Below are 18,446 nucleotides of genomic sequence, written 5' to 3'. Positions count from 1 at the left end.
GTGGTGGGATTTTGTTGCTTGTCAGATGCCTCGAGAAAGACATAGTGTATATACTCTTACCTTTTTTTTAATATATGCTAAATTATATTTCTGAAGTTCTTTGCCTTTAATTTTTTAGAAAGGGGAGATAATTAAGTCAATAGACTAAAGGTAAATTTATTCTGAACAAACTTATGATGAAATTAATACCCCCTGTAAAGATACCTGTTCAAGGGTTTGTAGTGAGACAAGGTTACAAATTTCCTGACGTAACACTGCCCAAGTCCAATGAAGTTCAGAGCAGCAGGAAACAATGGCAAACTAAGTAAAGAAAGACTGGTTTCATTTCAAAATTTTACTATTGCTAGATTAGTTATTACAATTATTTACAATTGTTATTATTAATTTTATTTTTATTATTAATATTTATTATTACTATTATTTTATTATTTTTATTGCTATTATTAATATTATTGACTATAGCTATTATTACTATTATTTATTATTGCTATTATTACTATTATTAATATTATTTATTATTGCTAAATTATGATTATTATTAACATTATTTACTATTGTGTACTGTGGTGTTGGAATATAGCGATACCAAATTCTGGTGCCAAGGATGGTATCACCGAGCTGGTATTGGAGATAGAAAATTTTATGTTCTTTGTCAATGGTAATTCCCTCGATTGATGTTTTGCAGTATTCTTAACTGCTTGGAATTGTCAGGGATGGATGATATTGGCTGGAATTTCTTCTTTCAAGGTGTTTGTGCATCATTTTCAATTTTTGTATATATTGTATTTACTCACAGGTTTGTGCATCATTTTTTTGTTGACCGGGTATGGATTCGCATGTGCTTTTTTAGATGTGAGGTTTGTGAAAATGCTGAGCTACACACTTTACAAGAATAAGGTTTTTCTCCAGTGTGTGTTCTCATGTGGGTTACTAGAGACGATTTGTATGGAAATGCCGAGTCGCACACATCACAAGAATATGGTTTCTCTCCACTGTGTATAAGACTGTGGGTACGTAAATGGTATTTTCGTGAGAATGCTGTACCACACATTTTACAAGCATAGGGTTTTTCACCCGTGTGTTTTAGCATGTGTTTCCTCACATGGGATCTTTGTGAAAACGCTGAGCTACACACGTCACAAGAATATGGTTTTTCTCCAGTGTGTATTCGCATGTGGATAGTTAAGTATGATTTATACGCAAACACTGAACGACACACTTCACAAGAAAATCGTTTTTCTCCACTGTGCACAACCATGTGTGTAGTCAAACTGTCTTTCCGTGAGAATGCTGAGCCACAAACCTTACACACGTAAGGCTTTTCTCCAGTGTGTAGTTGCATGTGAGTTTTTACATTTGACTTGTAAGAAAACTGCAACCCGCACATTTTACAGGAATATGGTTTTTCTCCAGTGTGTGTTCGCATGTGGATTTTTAAATAAGAAGCATCTGAAAATGATGAACCACAAACTTTACAAGAAAATGGTTTCTCGCCAGTGTGTGTTCGCATATGGTGCTCCAAATGAGGTTTCTGTGGAAATGCTGAACCACACACTTTACAAGAATATGGTTTCTCACCAGTGTGTACCCGCATGTGGACCCCTAGTTTGGATTTTTCTGCAAAAGCTGAACCACATATTTCACAAGAATAAGGTCTTTCGCCAGTGTGTGTTCGCATGTGGATTTTTAAACTAGAATTTATTGAAAATATCGAGCCACACACTTCACAAGCCCAGAATTTTCTACTTTTCCTCATTTTGATTTAGTTATCTCTCAGATATGACGTGCTCCTCTTTTCTAGGAGAAACTTCAATATTTTTACCTTTTTTTTGCAAGTATTTTTTCCTGAATTTGAATTCTGTTAAAAAGACGATTAACAAACTTTGTTGCTTTTCCTTAATTCCAATCCTTATAAAAAGACTAGCCTGGGTGCTCGGTGATGCCCTGGTGTATTAAAGTGTGTGTGTGAGGGAGTTGGTTGAGCATCCAAAGCCCTAAAAAAACAAAAAAAGATGAATTAAAACAACTCAAAATAGCAGCAAGGACTTGTGCAAACGCAACAAAATTAGTAGTAGGAGGCAGGCTCAAACCTGCAATGTACGAGACGAAAAGAGGGTGAGAAAAGCAAACAGTCTTATTGATATGCCCACCATGGTTGTGATGTCAAGCGCTTTTTGAATAATCTGTTTTATGCGACGTTGTTCATGCGAGGCTAGAATGACTTGCAAAATGTTGATGAAAAAACTTACCCCACCTTGTAAAAAATGGCCCAGTTGAAGAAGAAACGTATTTGGCTAATCTTTGGATATTATCCAGCCGAGAGACTAAGCTCTCAAAAGATACCAATTTTGTCAGTGTTGATCGCAAGTTTTAGCAAGACATACAAACATACAAACACATAAACAGATGTTTGAGATTCATATAAAAGATGACTGCAAAATTTTAACACATGCGGAATTTAAAAAAAAAAATTATGAATCAAAAACTTATTCTCTTAAATGTGGCAATATTTGTAAATTTTCTTTTTCATGCAAATCATTTTTCTTCCTGTGGATTTTTAATTTTGATTCATAACGAGTGTTTATGTGGAGAGCTACTGGCGTAAAATTTTATGCATGATAAATCGTGTCTATATTTTTTATAGCTTTTTTCTGCACTTTTCTTTGTTGCTTCTTTGTAAAAGTAACATTTTAATTCCATATTCTTTAAATACTTTGGGTTGTATCCGTTTGTCCTGTAAATAAATAAGAAATGCGAGTTAATATATAAGAAAAGAAGAGATGTGAGTTCATATAATACTAGCCAGAGCATGCCCGGCTCTGCCTGGGTGAAAACTTTGCTTAAATATAATATTTTTGTTGTCCAGATTTTGTAATATGATTGTATATGTATTTCGTATATATAATTATAGAGTTGTGATTTCAAAAAGTAAAAAAAAAGCATTTGAGTGCAATCAGAATCAAAACCGAAAGCAACATTGTAGTATTCAAGGCTAGTGATGTTACCACTGTACCAACATGACATGCACATGAACTGATTAAAACTTAAAAATAAACTAAGAATGTAAAAAATATAAAACGATTTTTCAATTTGGACCCATTTTTGACAACTTAAAAGACATATAAAAGAATAGTTTGTAAAAAATCAAATAGTGCAGCTCTGCAACTTTTAGTTTTGGAGGAGATATAGTTTGAAAACATGGAGGCAGACAGACATATAGCCTTTTATGTATTAAACTAGCCTGGGTGTCCGGCATTGCCCGGGTGTTTGGAGGTGTATATTGAGCAAAAAAAAAAAAGTGGTAGTAGGGAGGTAGGCTCGAACCTGTGACGCGAAGGAGGAAAAGAAAGTGAAAGAAAATCTGACGCCTTACCACTACTCCATGACGTGACTGGAAGTTGGGACCTTAAAATTAGGCAAAGTCAATCCAACCGATATGATGACTTGCAAAAATGGCTCGCAAAAAAATTGAACTCTCCTTGTAGAAAACTGCCCAGTTACATGTGAAGGAATTAATGTTTTGGGCCAATTTTTCGATATTTGTTGTCAGAGACATCAAGCTTCAAAATGATATCAATCTCATGAAAATCCGTAGCCTCTGTCAAAAATTTTAGGCAGACATACATACAAACATATATACAAAAATACAAAAAGACAGGTGAGATTTATATTATAGATTTTATAAGAAAAGAAGAGATGAGTCAATATTATATATGAAAAGATGTAAACACAAATATTACATTTTAATAATGATAGATGCATAAAACATACAATTGCGAATTTTTATTAAGTTTGAGCAGTACAGTATTTTGTTTAAATGATCCAAAATCCATCCCCAACTTGAACAAGCTGATAAGACAACATGCTCATTTTTCTCTGACGTACACTTTATATCTGTCGACCACATGGTGCATTTTTTATCCTTTTTTCCTCTTGCATAATTAGCATATTTTCTTTTTTACATGGAAGTCATCACTTATCAAGACCCAGAGGCCACTCAAGGATAAGGGTTATTGCATGTATATCAATGGGACAATATCGTAGTAATCGCTAGTAATGGAGATCTGATAAAGTGTCTTACTTAAGGGTGTAGTTCATCAGGAACTTGTTTATGTTGGACTTGAAGACATCCAAGTTGTAGTCAGGTGGGAAACAGGCAAATGGAAGAGAGTTCCATAGGTATGAGCTTCTAAGAAAGAAGCTTTGTTCATGGAATCTATGTTTTGATTTAGGCACAGATAAAGAGTGGGGAAAATTATTGACAGTGGTTTCAGCTAGACGGGTGTTTATCGTGAAAGATTGGCGAGGAGGGATCAGAGATTGGAGCTCAGTCGAGCACTACCCATGGAAATGACAATAAAACAAAGACAGGCTCGCAACGTCTCCTCTGTGGGAGAGAGGTTGCAAAGAAGATAAAAGGGAACCCCCCCACAAGGCTATGAAGTCTTTTTTGTACTCTGTCAAAGCAAGATATACTGTTTTTAGCAGCTCCTGCCCAGATATGGCAGCAATACTCCATCCTTGGATGTACTTGGCTTTTATATAGATAAAGAATTGCATCAGCAGTGAGATATCTACTGGAGCGGTGGAAGGATCCCACCATTTTTCCAGCGACCTTGGCAACAGATTTGATGTACGTGTTCCATTTCCGATCAGGAGTAAAGGTCAATCCCAGAAGCTTGTCAAAACATGAAACCTCCCCAAGATGAGAGCCATCCATTTCAATTGATGCAAGATGGGAATCAGAGCATTGATGTTTTAGATGCATTAAAAGTAACCAGCTGCTGATATTCTACCATGCACTCATATGTTACAGAAGAATGAAGCAACCAACACAGTGGATTGTGTAAATATCTCCACAGGATGATCTATAAAAGTTAATCCTGGGATTAGTTAATTTAAAAAAAAATTATTTTATACAAAGCGTTGGTTTCACTTTTTTTTTTACCATAACGTTTTATTTATTTTTGTAAAAACAAAACATTCAAGTTAAAAACAAATCCGCTCTTTTTTTTTCACAACTGAGAAATTAGTAATGAGCATGCAGGTAAAAAAAACAAAACAATTACGACTTTTTCACTTCCTTGAGTAGTTTCATGTTAAGAACGGCTTTTGGAATAGACACCCCCAACCTCCCCATGTTAAAAATGGCTTTCAGAATAGACATCCTCAACCTCCCCATGTTAAGAATAGCTTTTGGAATAGACACCCCCAACCTCCCCATGTTAAGAATGGCTTTTGGAATAAACACCTCATTTGGGGGGGGCAGGGGATGAAAAAATATTTACCTCAAATTTAACTGATATTCATTGTCAGATTACTCACCTGCAAATACTACAAAAAATGGTGGGGGAACAGTATCGGTTGCAGAGATTTGTTTATTGCATGTGCATACAAACATGGTGGCCAGTGAATTACAGTGCATAATACAGGTCTTTATATCTTGAAAACTACTTGTCTCAGCAAAAGTTAAATGAGATTTTCTTATTCAGCATAGTCTGAGAACCTGAAAAAGTCATCATTTTAAAGAAAATTGTGGAGGGGGACCTAATGTAAAAATTTACCAAAAAAGTTATTCACGCATGTAAATTACAAATGTTTGCAAATTAAAAATTATTAATAAATGGTTTAGTTACCTTTTTTTTTAATATTCTTTTAAAAATTAAATAAGCCAATGTAAGCACATAATTAAATTAAAAATGCTATCCACGCATGTGTTAGGCTTTGTAGGGGAGTACCAAATCCAATTTTACTTTAATCCAAAAAATCTTTTGAGGAAAAATACAATGTTGCTTTAATTCAAAAACTGTTTTATTAAAATTATATTTTCTTGTACAAACTTTTCAGTAAAGGTTTTTACAATTTTATATTGATATATTTTTATACAATAAATGTTTTGCTTTTAAAATAATTTTGGGTTCGGGGAAAAATAAACAACATTTTGTTTGTTATTTATTTGCCGTGCTATTTGACCAAGACGAAATTGGAGTTATCGTCACCTAACGATGTAGAAGTTTTTCTAAATACGGAAATAAAGTTATGTTATATAGCAAATTCGAATAAGATGGAAATCTTCAAAAATATAAAGTTTATTTTTTAGTTTCAGTTTGAAAAGCTAGTGCCTATTCAGATTGGCACTTATGGTGGCATTTAACAAAATACAGAAATGCCTGTATAATGGATGTAATAGCCACGGGATGAAGATGAAAAATTCCCCAAATCACGTAATTTGATCAAACGATGCTCCCTTGCATTAGAAGTATGCATGTGCAAGGAGTTCCGTCTGTTTTATTTAATAATTATCCCTTTTTCTCTTAACTTAAATAATTTTTCCTTTAACTTAAATAAATTTAGTTCATTTTCTTGCATTTATTTGTGCGTCTGCTTATTTTACTTTTAATGAAACAAATTTTAAAAACTCAATGCACACGAAAAAATAAAAGAAAACTAACGTTCTTTGAGTATTTTGCGAAATTTTATTTTGGTACTTCTGTTGTTTACGACCCACGCTATTTTTGAACGCTATTATTTAGAAACCTATTATTTAACATGGGGAAAGGAGAGTGTTTTGTAACTATTCTGTACTTCCACCTAAAAATTCAATAAAAAAGATGCTGTAAAACTTAAATTTAACTTGAAAATACTATTGAAAAAATAGTGCAGGTTGTAAAGCGCAAAAGTACCAAATGAACTAAATTTATTTCAGTTCAAGAAAATTTATTTATTAGACAATTTGGAAATAAATTAATATTAAAATAAAGTTGTGTACCAATTATCCTTGAAGAGAATGAAAAATTTATTTTATTAAAAATAAAATAAACATGTGCACGAAAAAATAAACTAAATTTATTAAAATTAAAGGAAAAATCTTTAAGAAAACAAAAGGGAATAATGATTAAATAAAATAGACGAAACTCCTTGCGCATGCATACTTCTAATGCAAGGGAGCATTGTTAAATGTCTTTACATAAAGTGTGTGTGTGTAGTTTCTACTCTCCTGGTGTCTTACCATTTGTTTTTTTTATTCAAGAAAAGCAAATTTTCAACAGTTTAAATAAGGTTAAAAAGCAAGCATCAATATTACAATCAACAAATTTGTGGAGAAGGGCAGACTCTAATGCACGTGAGAACTTTCAAAATAATTACTGATTACCTCCCCTTATTATGTTCTCTAGAAAAACATGGTCTCGCCTGTTACTTATCTGTAAAAAACGGCAAATTTGTTTTTTGTAAATAAAAAATACTTTATTAATTTTTGGACTATAAACATCGACATACCGGCATATTTCTTGAGATATTTCATAGCTGCATTACTTCCCCTGTTTTCTAGATGGTGATAGATGATTTGGTGTCCCCGACGAAATATCTTCCAACAGATATTTTAACTGAAGCAATTTATCACATTCTTGTTCGAATTATTATTATTGGCTCACAAGGAGCTTTCACACAGGTCATCAAAGATCTCATTGAATACAGCCTGCGGTGTTCCCTGGAAGCTGAGTGACAACAAGTCTCCCCAGATTTTCCAGTACTCTCCACCTTTTTCGATAACATTTGCAAATAAATTTGCATTATCGCAACAGCTGCTTGCCATTGATTTCTTGTTGGCAGCGACCATTGGTCTTTACTGGAATTTGAGTGGCAATAAGCCTCCCCAAGATCTCAGTTCTCTGTGCAATTATACAGTGGATGTCTGGTCAGTGCTCACTCTTCAGTTTTTCCTTCTTCCTTGACTACTTGGCTATTGTCTCACTCTTCTTAGGGGGGGCAGTGATGTCGTAATGGGGGGTTAGATAACTTATAGGTATGCAGTTTCAATGTTCTTGGTTATTATAATTATTATTATTGGCTCACAAGGAGCTTTCACCCAGGTCATCACAGATCTCATTGAATACAGCCTGTGGTGTTCCTTGGAAGGTGAGTGACAGCAAGTCTCCAAGATTTTCTAGCACTCTTCACCTCTTTTGATAACATTTGCAAATAAATTTGCATTATCGCAACAGCTGCTTGCCATTGATTTCTCATTGGCAGTGGCTATTGGTCTTCACTGGAATTTGAGTGGCAATAAGCCTCCCAAAGGTCCCAGTTAGTAGTATTATTATTATTGTTAGTATTATTAGTATTGTTATTAGTAGTAGTATCAGTAGTAATAGTATTGTTATTAGTAGTAGTTGTAGTAGTAGTTTTATTATTAAAAGTGGTTTGGCATAGAATGATACTTTTCTGTTGAAAAATATGTTTTACTTTTAAAAATGTTTCACATAAAAATAAAGTTAATTATAAGAAATAAATATTACACATATATAAATGTTAATAATAAATAATAAAAAATAATATGATATTACATATTATAATAGATAATATCTGTTGGAAGAGGTTTCATCAGGGATGTCAAATCATCTATCACCATCTAGAAAACAGGAGGTAATGCAACAATGAAATATATGTAAACAGTACTAGTAGTAGTAGTTTTACTTTTCTGTAAAAAAAATGTTTATTTACTTTTAAAAATGTTTCACATAAAAATAAAGTTAATTATAATAAATAAATATTAAATAAATAATAAATAAATATTACACATTTTTTTAAATAAAAGAATTGTTAACATTGTTCCATTTATTTTCATATAAAATGTTAATAAATAATACAAATAATTTTATATTACATATTATAACACATAATCTCTGTTGAAAGATGTTTCGTCAAGGATGCCAACTCATCTATCACCATATAGAAAACAGGGGAGGTAATGCAGCAATGAAATGTTTCAGGGGAATATGCTGAAATGCCGTGACAAATGACGTGACTATAACAAGAAATAAATATTACACATTTTTTAAATAAAAGTAAGAATTATTCTCATTATTCCAATTATTTTCATATAAAATACTAATAATAAATAATAAATGATATTATTACTAGCAATACACACAGACAATAAAACGCTTTGGATAATTATAGATTTTAAGAGAGTTCTGCTAAAATCGTCATATTTTAAAAACCAAAGCATCTCAAGTCCTCAAAATACCACCGTTTTGTTCGAAAATGAATATACTTTCAAATAAATTAATAAATAATAAGGTACATTATATACTTTAAGAGTTTTAAGCAAATAAAGTACTAAAAATGTTAACATCATAAAACGGCGTTTTCAGTAAGATTTTGTAGTGAGCCCCCCCCCCATTTGTAAACGGTCGTACCACGTTTCTCTTAAGAATTTCGTCATGAAATTTGGAAATTAACTTTTTAATAGATTCGGTTGTCTGAAATTCTTTTGACGGCTCATTTTTTTTTTTTGTTGTGTTAAAAAAATTAAAAAAAGACTTCAACATGACGAGTTTGGAAAATTTTGAAAGAAAATTTCCTCAGACACTCACTGTTAAATAAATCAATCTTTTACATTTATCTGTTAAAAATAAAAATGTAACCGGCATTATCTTGTGGTACTGAGCAATTTAAAATCATGATACTTGGAAAAATCGTTCTATTTTGAAAAAGTATCTAAAAACAATCTGTAGAAGCAGCAGCAGCAGCAGCTACTATCGCTGATATTACTTTACTGTAAACAAACTTTTTTTGCTTTGTTTTTTATTATTCCAGAACGAATTAAGAAGTTTAAAAAATGAAAATATGAATATAAAAAAATGTTCTGACATTTAGTTTGAGCTCATATTATCAGAAAGCTATTCGGTTATCAGAATATATAATTTTAAATCCGGCGTTATTTTTGGTCAAATTTTAAAAATGTAGTTGAAAAACAAATATGTAACGTGTGCATATCCATCACATTAGTTTTTAACGATGAATTTTTTTTTTTTTTTTTTACAAAGGCATCACCACATTATCAAGGCCCAGAGGCCACTCAAGGATAAGGGTTAAAGAGTGTACAGTAGAAGTTGGTCAATATAGTAATCATTAGTAATGAAAATTTGGTAAATTTAATAACTTATATGGAACGGCTCATCAAGAACTTATTTACGTTAGACTTGAACACAACCATATTGTAGTCAGCCGGAAAGCAGGAAAACGGAAGACAACTCCATAGGCGTGCAGTTCTAAGAAAGAAGCTTTGTTCATGGAATCTATGTTTAGGTTTAGGCACAGATAAAGAGTGGGGGAAATTATTGATAGTGTTTACAGCTAGACGAGTGTTTCTTGTGAAAGTTTGGCGAGGGGGGACCATAGATTGAAGCTCAGTTGAACACTTTCCATGAAAATAACGATACATCAGAGACAAACTCGCAACATCTCTTCTGTGAGATAGAGGTTGTAAGGAGGAGAAAAGGACATCTCCTACGAGGCTACGAAGTCTATTTTGAACTCTATCAAGGCAGGACAAGTCTTTTCTAGCAGCTTCTGCCCAGATGTGGCAACAGTATTCCATCCTTGGACGTACCTGAATTAAACAGCGTTTTGTTAAAAAAAAGAAGAAAATGTGAAATATGATTTTTTTGTCAGGCAATTCCGGATACACCAAAGGGATATTCAACGTCGTCCGCCCATTTGAAACCTAAACCATTTTTCTTCTAATCAAACACCGGACACACTTCGCCTAATTTTAGCCTTTCCCCTCGGACACAAGATGCCAATACCCCTCCCCTTAACCTTGTAGTGTTGTGTAAACACTTCACACTTGATTTGTCTTTTTTTCTTTTTTTTTTTTTTTTTGCTTTTTGACCTCCTCCCTCTGAATAAGATTGTATTCTGATCCCACGTTTCACGCATCCCAAAACCATCACAGCCAATTCCGTTATCTTTATGTTGAAATCAAACCCTTTTTATTTTCATTATTTTTTTTTTTTTTTTTTTATTGGTAAGTTTTTGGGAGGTGTTGTGGGGCGGTAATGGTAATTATATTTTATTTTGTTTGTTTATTATTATTATTATTATTATTATTATTTCTATTACTGCGTTGCAATGCCAGTTTTTGTCATTTACGGCTGCCTGTGAAGAATAACGTTTCCCAAAAAGACTTATGAGTCGACCAGATTGGGGCCGACCAGATCTGGAGGCCCGTTTTAATAGTTCCCTAGCTTCAAATGACTTCAAAAGTGAGATACCGGATGGAAATAAAGCACATTTTTCCGCTGGCCTTATGTCACTAATTCAGACAATCATTTCCAGTCACCCAGCCTCTGTTTTTTCTCTTTCTCTCTTTCTCTCTCTCTCTTTCTCTATCTCTCTTTCTCTCTCTGTCGATGTTTCTGTCTCTTTCTCTCTCTATTTATCTATTTATTTATCTTTATGTCTCCTTCTCTTTCAATTGCGTTTTTCTCTTGTTCTCTTTTATTTTATGCCACTATCTTTAAATTAAATCACACACACACACCAACACACATACACATACACACACATACACACAAACACACATATAAATATATTTTTTCGTCTTTTTGTTTACAATTTTTTTTTAGCAGATTATAATCAATGGACACTAATCTACTCAATTATAAATATATATATATATATATATATATATATATAAATACAAAATCAATATTTAAATATTTGTAGGAGGTTCTCAGTTTCTAGTTAAGTTCCTATTTACTTGCCTCCCCACGAGCACACTTAGACACAAGGTCAGTTTTTAATGCAAGGAAAATCCAGCTTCCTAAAAAGGGTCAACCTTGATAGAAATAAACATAAAAAATTATCTCAGTCATGAAGGATTTCTCCTTCACTGACAGAAGACAGAAAAGGTGAAGTGTAGCATCAGAATACTACACTGTGATCTTGGCCCAAAGTCCAGGTAGAGAAATAACAAAAACGTCTTAAACTGGAAAGTTTAACGAAATAATGTATCATTCGGACAATAAATGTAATCGAAAATAAAAACCAAATTTACCAAAAGTTTGTGAACGATTTGTTAGCTTTAGCAAAAAATGTTTTTTGATATTTAAATAAGTGGACAAAAATACTTAAGTTTTCCAAACGTCACGTTTTCTGTTCGTGATGTCACTTGTTTTAAATGAAATTTATTTTTGTCTATTTGTCGTAATTCTTGTTAAGTTTCACACCCCAACAAACTAACAAAAAATAAATTTCATATTTAAAAGTAATTTGATGTTCAAAATCTAAGACATAACATTTTCAAATGCCAATAATTATGACCCACTAACCGTAAATGTAGGGGTCAAAAGTTTTTAAAAAATCCCTTAATCCTACCTGTAACCCTAGGTACGAGTGGAAAGCCTCTTTCTCTTAAAACCTTTAGCCCTAACAATAACGCTATGTCTAAGTAGCAAGATCCTCACCAAACAAAGTTCCTTGGTAAGCTACATATAAATGTCTAAAAAAAATCCTTCCTTAAAGAAAAGTGCACCATTTATCACCCATAAAAAATAAATTAGTCAACTCTTTTAAAACGCTAGAATGGTCTCAAAATGGTGAATTATTTTACATTAAATTTATGTGAAACTAACCCCCACTCTAAATTCTAAAATTATTTTTGTTTTGTTTCTATCAACTTTTCAGGGTGTTCACACACAATTTTCCTTAGCTCTATCATTAACCCAAAGTCAGAGTGGCAACTTCTCCACCCTCTCATAATTGCACAAAGACCCTCTTAAAACCACACATAATCGTCTTTAGAAAAAAAAATAAATAAAGGCGCACAGGATTTATCTCTGATAGAAACAAAATGCCCTAAAATGCTAGAATGGCTCAAAATGGGGAATCATTTTACATTAAATTCTAAAATAATACTTGTTTATCTTTTATTAAAGTTTTTTTAAGGTAATCACATGTAATTGCTTAGAAAGATAAAATCGCATATTTTGGAGAGGTGGTCAGATGGGGAAGGGGGTAAATGGAAGGTATTAATCTACAATAATACCAAAGAAATATTGCAATATATTCATTTTTAAACAGTCCTAGATTACGATTTCAGTTATTTGTACATATAATGCATTACAATTCCGCTTTGAGTTCTTTAACTTATTTTCTTTTAATGGACACATGGCATTTTTAAGGAATTGCAGTATATTTATGTGCATTTACTGCAGATTATTTGGAAACCATTAATATTTGGAGATTTTCAGTAGCATATTTTAATTCCTAGCACTAAAATACACTTGTATGGTAAATTTAATTACTTAATCTTCCGTTTTAACAAAGATATAGGAAAAGTAGTGTAAAAAATGTGACGAAACGCATACGGTATTAAAGAGGTAAAAATATCCAAACGTGTAAGGCACAAAAATAGTCTTAACTTCCTTAATTTTAATTGGATTTAAAAAATTTAAAAAGATTCTTTCTTGGCCCATCAAGCTCTTTCTATAGATATCAATATTGAAATATTTTAAGATATTTCAATTTTTTCATGTGGGTTGCTATTATCATAATACATAATATCTGTTAGAAGATGTTTCTTCTGGGATGCCAAATCATCTGTCACCATCTAGAAAACGGGAGGTAATGCCACAATGAAATGTCTCGAGGAATGTGACAGATTTTAACTGAAGAAATTTACCCCATTCTTAGACGAATTATTATTAGTAATAGTAGTAGTAATATTATTATTATTATTATTATTATTATTATTATAATAAGTAGTTTGGTGTAAGAATGTTTATTTTTTTTATAAGTAGTTTGGTGTAAAAATGTTTATTTTTAAGGATGTTTTGAATAAAAAAGAAATTTAACAATTATAAGAAATAAAGATACTCATGCAGAAAGTGATTCGTGCTGAAATAATAATGTCATTATTTAAAAAGCCATTCTTAACATGGGGAAGGGAGGGTATTTTGTACCTATTCTGTACTTTAACCTTACGATTGAATAAAAAACATATCATAAAACTTTAATTAAACATGGAAATACGATTTAAAAAATAGCGCAGATCACTCTCACTCTCTGCATTACCACCGAAATAAATATTACACATTTTTAATATAAATAAAAGAATTGTTCCCATTGTTTCAATTATTTCCATATAAAAATATTAATAAAAATATTATAATGATATATATTATAATATATGATCTCTGTTGGAAGATGTTTCGTCAGGGATGCTGACTCATTTATCATTGTTTAGAAAACAGGAGGTAATACAACAATGAAATATCTCAAGGAACATGCCATGATAAATAGGCAACCAATAAAATTTTTTCTTCATTTTTAGTTTATCAAAATAAGTGCAATTGCTGAATAAGCAACAAAAAACTTTGGTAAAACTTGTTGAGAATGCTCTATTTTGGGACTGTTTTGAAACAAAATGGAACGGAAATTTAAATTTCATTGTTTTAATATTTTTTTTTAAATTACACATGCACCAATACAATCGAAAGTAATCGAAATAAAATTCAACAATCATACTTTTTATATAAAAAAACAAAAAAAAAAACGGAAGATTTTTGTATATAAAAATAAAATTTTATTAACAAAACGAGAAAATTTAATTTTTAAATAAAAAAAAGTCAATTTTTGTAAAATTTTTGGTATATTTTTACATTAAGTCCAACTTACCATTCACATTTGAAATGCTAGCAATGAAAAGCGGCTTTCAGAATAAACACCCACAACCTTCCCATGTTAAGAACGGCTTTCAGGATAAACACCCACAACCTTCCCATGATAAAAATGGCTTTCAGATTAAACACCCACAACCTTCCCATGTTAAGAACGGCTTTTTTTTTACAAAGGCATCACTACTTATCAAGGCCAAGATGCCACTCGAGGATAAGGGTTAAAGAGTGGACAGTAAACAATTGGACAATAAAGTAATCGTTAGTAATGGAAATTCGGTAAATTTGTTTAACTTATATGGAACAGCTTATCAAAAACTCGTTTACATTAGACTTGGAATAAACACCCACAACCTTCCCATGTTAAGAACGGCTTTCAGAATAAACACCCACAACCTTCCCATGATAAAAATGGCTTTCAGATTAAACACCCACAACCTTCTCATGTTAAGAGTGGCTTTTTTTTACAAAGGCATCACCACTTTATCCAAGCCAAGATGCCATACGAGGATAAGGGTTAAAGAGTGGACAGTAAACAATTGGACAATAAAGTAATCGTTAGTAATGGAAATTCGGTAAATTTGTTTAACTTATATGGAACGGCTTATCAAAAACTTGTTTACATTAGACTTGGAATAAACACCCACAACCTTCCCATGTTAAGAACGGCTTTTAAAATAAACACCCACAACCATGTTAAGAATAGCTTTCAGAATAAACCTTGTAAGCATACCCAAAAATCTATAAAAGTTGACATTTCGAATGTAAGCGAGGAGTTTTTGACTTTGTTGGTGCAATTTAAAAAAAAATATTAAAATGGAACGAAATTTAAATTTCCATTCCATTTTAAAAACAACCCCAAAACAGCGCTCTCAAGTTTTAGCAAACTATTCTACTCATCAAATCCCAATCATAGACGTTTTCCCTCTAAACTCCCTTCCACCTTGACGATAGAATAAAAATATGTAGCAGTTAACAAACTATTTACTATAAGCGGATCAATGCTCGCTGCCAAAGTGATTCAGCTGCACTGACCAATCGGTTGGCAGGGCACATTGATTTGAGTTGTCTGCTTAAGAACTATTTTTAGCCCTTTGGGATCTCAGCTGCGATTGACAGAGGGACGCCAGCAAGCAACCTACACAGACCTCTCTCACTCACTCCTCCCACTGCTACTTGTTGACGACAGCAGTCTGATGGCAGACGACACCTTAAAACAGACATTTATACTTTCTTTCTTTCTCTCCAGTCTAAGATACAATCTCGCCTTTTCTAAATAAACCCTTTGTTGTTGTTTTGTTAAAAGCAACGTCGTTTGGCCTTGTGTTTATTTAAGTTAGACACTGCCAAAAATGGCCGAAAAATCAAGTTGTTTTTATAAAACGAAATTACATTTATTAAAATCCATTATTTCTGAGTAACTTTTTTTTTTCAGAAAGATAAAACCTTGAATTTTATCATTTAGAAAGCAGAATGATATAAAAAATTTTTCTATTTTTAATTAAATTTTAAATGTTAAATTTCCCCCCAAAGTTAACAATTGACATGTTTTGTCTTGCACAACAAACGTATATAAATAGTTTTAAAAAAAAGAAGGTTTTTGAAAGAATTAATTTATTTATTGCCTAACTAAGATTTAGGGTGATTTTCTACGAGAATATGCAAAAATATTATAATATAAGTACCTGGATTTCAAATAATTCCACTTATTCATATAGGCAACCAGTTACTTTGCGTCGATTTGATTACAATGTTTACATTTGTACTTGATAAAAAGCAAACTACGGAAGACCAAACAGGCAAAAAAAAAAAAACTTATTTTTCAGTGACGAAAATTTCAATGTATTATTAACGCTGAGGCTGGCCAGTACCAGATGGGTGACCATTTGTATGAGTTTGGTTTTTAATGTGTATGTATGTGGGGGCCAGGCTCCCCAAAATGGGGGGGGCAATTTAAAGCAGAATAAAAAAATTATTTCAGTGCGTTTGGTCCACCGTAGTCGAAAAGGCGGCAAACGTTTTCAAACGGGATCGAAAAAATGAGGATATTTTTAACACAAAGGGCACAATATTTATCGATTTTTTTTTTTTTGTATCGATTATTCAAAGCATGCCCTGTTTAATAATGGTCATGCATTATTCGGCTCACTAAAAAAAAAAAAAAATTGTTAATTTATTTATCAAAGATTTTAAAATGGCTTTTTTCGTATAAATATTTTATATTGAAAAAATTTTTTTTTTTATTTTGCTTAACTTAAATTAATTATTTTACTTAACATATTCACCGAATTTCACACTTCAAAACTCAAAAGCGGGATAATTAAACACAATCGAAGTTCTGATATTCAGACGTCAAAATAAGGTATGCAAACAAGTTTTTTCTTTTTTTAATCTATAATTCTGTCCCTTACAACAACACAATATGTTTTGTTCAGTTTCAGATGATTATTTTAAGCATATTTGGAAACCCCTCAAAACAAGGGGGGGTGTAAGCAAAAAAAAAAATATATATATAATTATTATTTTTTTTTAATGAAAAATAAGTACACTGTTATAAAGTTCATTCTTCTCTTAATAATCGCTTAAAATTTCGTATTGATTGGATAATTACCTGATTTTTGGTAGGTTTTTAAAAAGACGGTCCGTCAAAAAGTACTTACCTGCCCCCCCCCCAGTTTTGGCGGTGCCTAATTTAAGTAATTATTAGGAGAGAAATGCACAACATTTCCCTCCTATGAATGCAATATCTTGAAATTCAATAAAACGTGCACAAAAAGATAAATTGGCGCTTCTACAGAATTGGGACGAGATTTTCGGAAATTGTAAAACTGAATTTCACATGAAAATTATGGTATCTACGTATTCCTCGTATTTTTAAGATATCCAAAAATTATGAAAATCGATAAGGTAGATAATTATTTATTAAAGAAAACAAAAAACAAAAATAGAATTTTATGAAAACTACCGTAAAACACAGGAGAGTTCAACGAGGGGGGGTAATTTTCCGTTCGAATTAAACAAAGATAGCAGCAATTTTTCACCTGCTAACACGATTAAAGTTATTTTTAAATAATTCAGTAATATTTAGGTAATTTCGACTGCATAATTTGGAAGCTCCCATTGCAACTTAAAATTAACAACAAAAAAAATCAGTTTTTTTTTTTTTTTACAAAGGAGTCACCACTTTTCAAGGCCCAGAAGCCACTCGAGGATAAGGATTAATAAGTGTACAGTGGTCAATGGGACAATGCCGTAGTAATTGTTAGGGGAAATTGGATAACTTAAGGGTAGCAGCTCATCCAAGAAGTTGTTTACGTTGGACTTGAGGTCGATCATATTATAGTTGAAACCATTGTTTTTTATCTGAAAACTCCGTTTATCGACTCCAAAATCTCGTCCCAATAGTGTAGAAGCACCGATAAACTAATTCAAATACTTACTATTATCCAATACTCTTCCGCTCAGCTCGTTTTATATAACAACACAGCTGAAAGATTTGCGAATGTTGGTTTGCGTTGTGAAACGTGTTCCGCAGTGAAAATTCAAAATGGTGGCATCGAAAAGCAACTCCGCAGAAAATTATAACTTTTAAATAATAAATAAAACAACTTGGATAACAGTGCTGACTGCTGCCCTCTTCGAAAATTAAAAAAAAAAAAAAATATTTTTGGTATTTTTTACGATCTGCTTCAGCGTAGAATAAACACTCTCAACCACCCCATGTTAAGAACGGCTTTCGGAATGCCGCCCAACCTCCCCATGTTAAGAACGGCTTTCGATGTTGGGGGATGGGTTTATTTCGAAAGCCGTTCTTAATATTGGGTGGTTGGGGATGTTTATTCTACGTTGGGGCAGGTTGTAAAAATTTGTCTTATTTTTAATTTGTTTATTTCGAAACCAAATTATGAGGAAAATACTGGGACTTATTTGGGTTTACACCGTCTGTAAGAATGCAATTTGATTGGGTATTGAAATTGACGC

General features: G+C 32.2%; 1 protein-coding gene and 1 long non-coding RNA gene across 3 annotated transcripts in view; both read right to left on the bottom strand.

The window, feature by feature from the left end:
• Window positions 1-17,985, bottom strand: part of LOC145269105 (uncharacterized) — a 19,723-nt gene extending 1,738 nt beyond the window's left edge. Inside the window, exons 1-2 of one of the 2 annotated variants that reach the window (XM_080124699.1) lie at window positions 17,906-17,985; window positions 1-2,734 (exon numbers count right to left, since the gene is read on the bottom strand). The exon at window positions 1-2,734 is cut by the window's left edge and continues 1,738 nt beyond it. In XM_080124699.1, coding sequence (XP_079980825.1) covers window positions 806-1,756 — 951 coding nt within the window. In that variant the 5' untranslated portion in view covers window positions 1,757-2,734; window positions 17,906-17,985 and the 3' untranslated portion in view covers window positions 1-805. The remainder of the gene's footprint in view (window positions 2,735-17,905) is intronic. The other variant, XM_080124698.1, reaches the window with a different exon arrangement.
• Window positions 1-18,446, bottom strand: part of LOC145269110 (uncharacterized) — a 373,031-nt gene that overhangs the window by 313,480 nt on the left and 41,105 nt on the right. The window lies entirely within an intron of this gene.

The sequence above is a fragment of the Euprymna scolopes genome, chromosome 45 (assembly GCF_053919585.1).
Source record: "Euprymna scolopes isolate OS-2025 chromosome 45, ASM5391958v1, whole genome shotgun sequence".
NCBI lineage: Eukaryota > Metazoa > Mollusca > Cephalopoda > Sepiida > Sepiolidae > Euprymna > Euprymna scolopes.
This window is presented reverse-complemented; position numbering and strand designations above follow the sequence as displayed.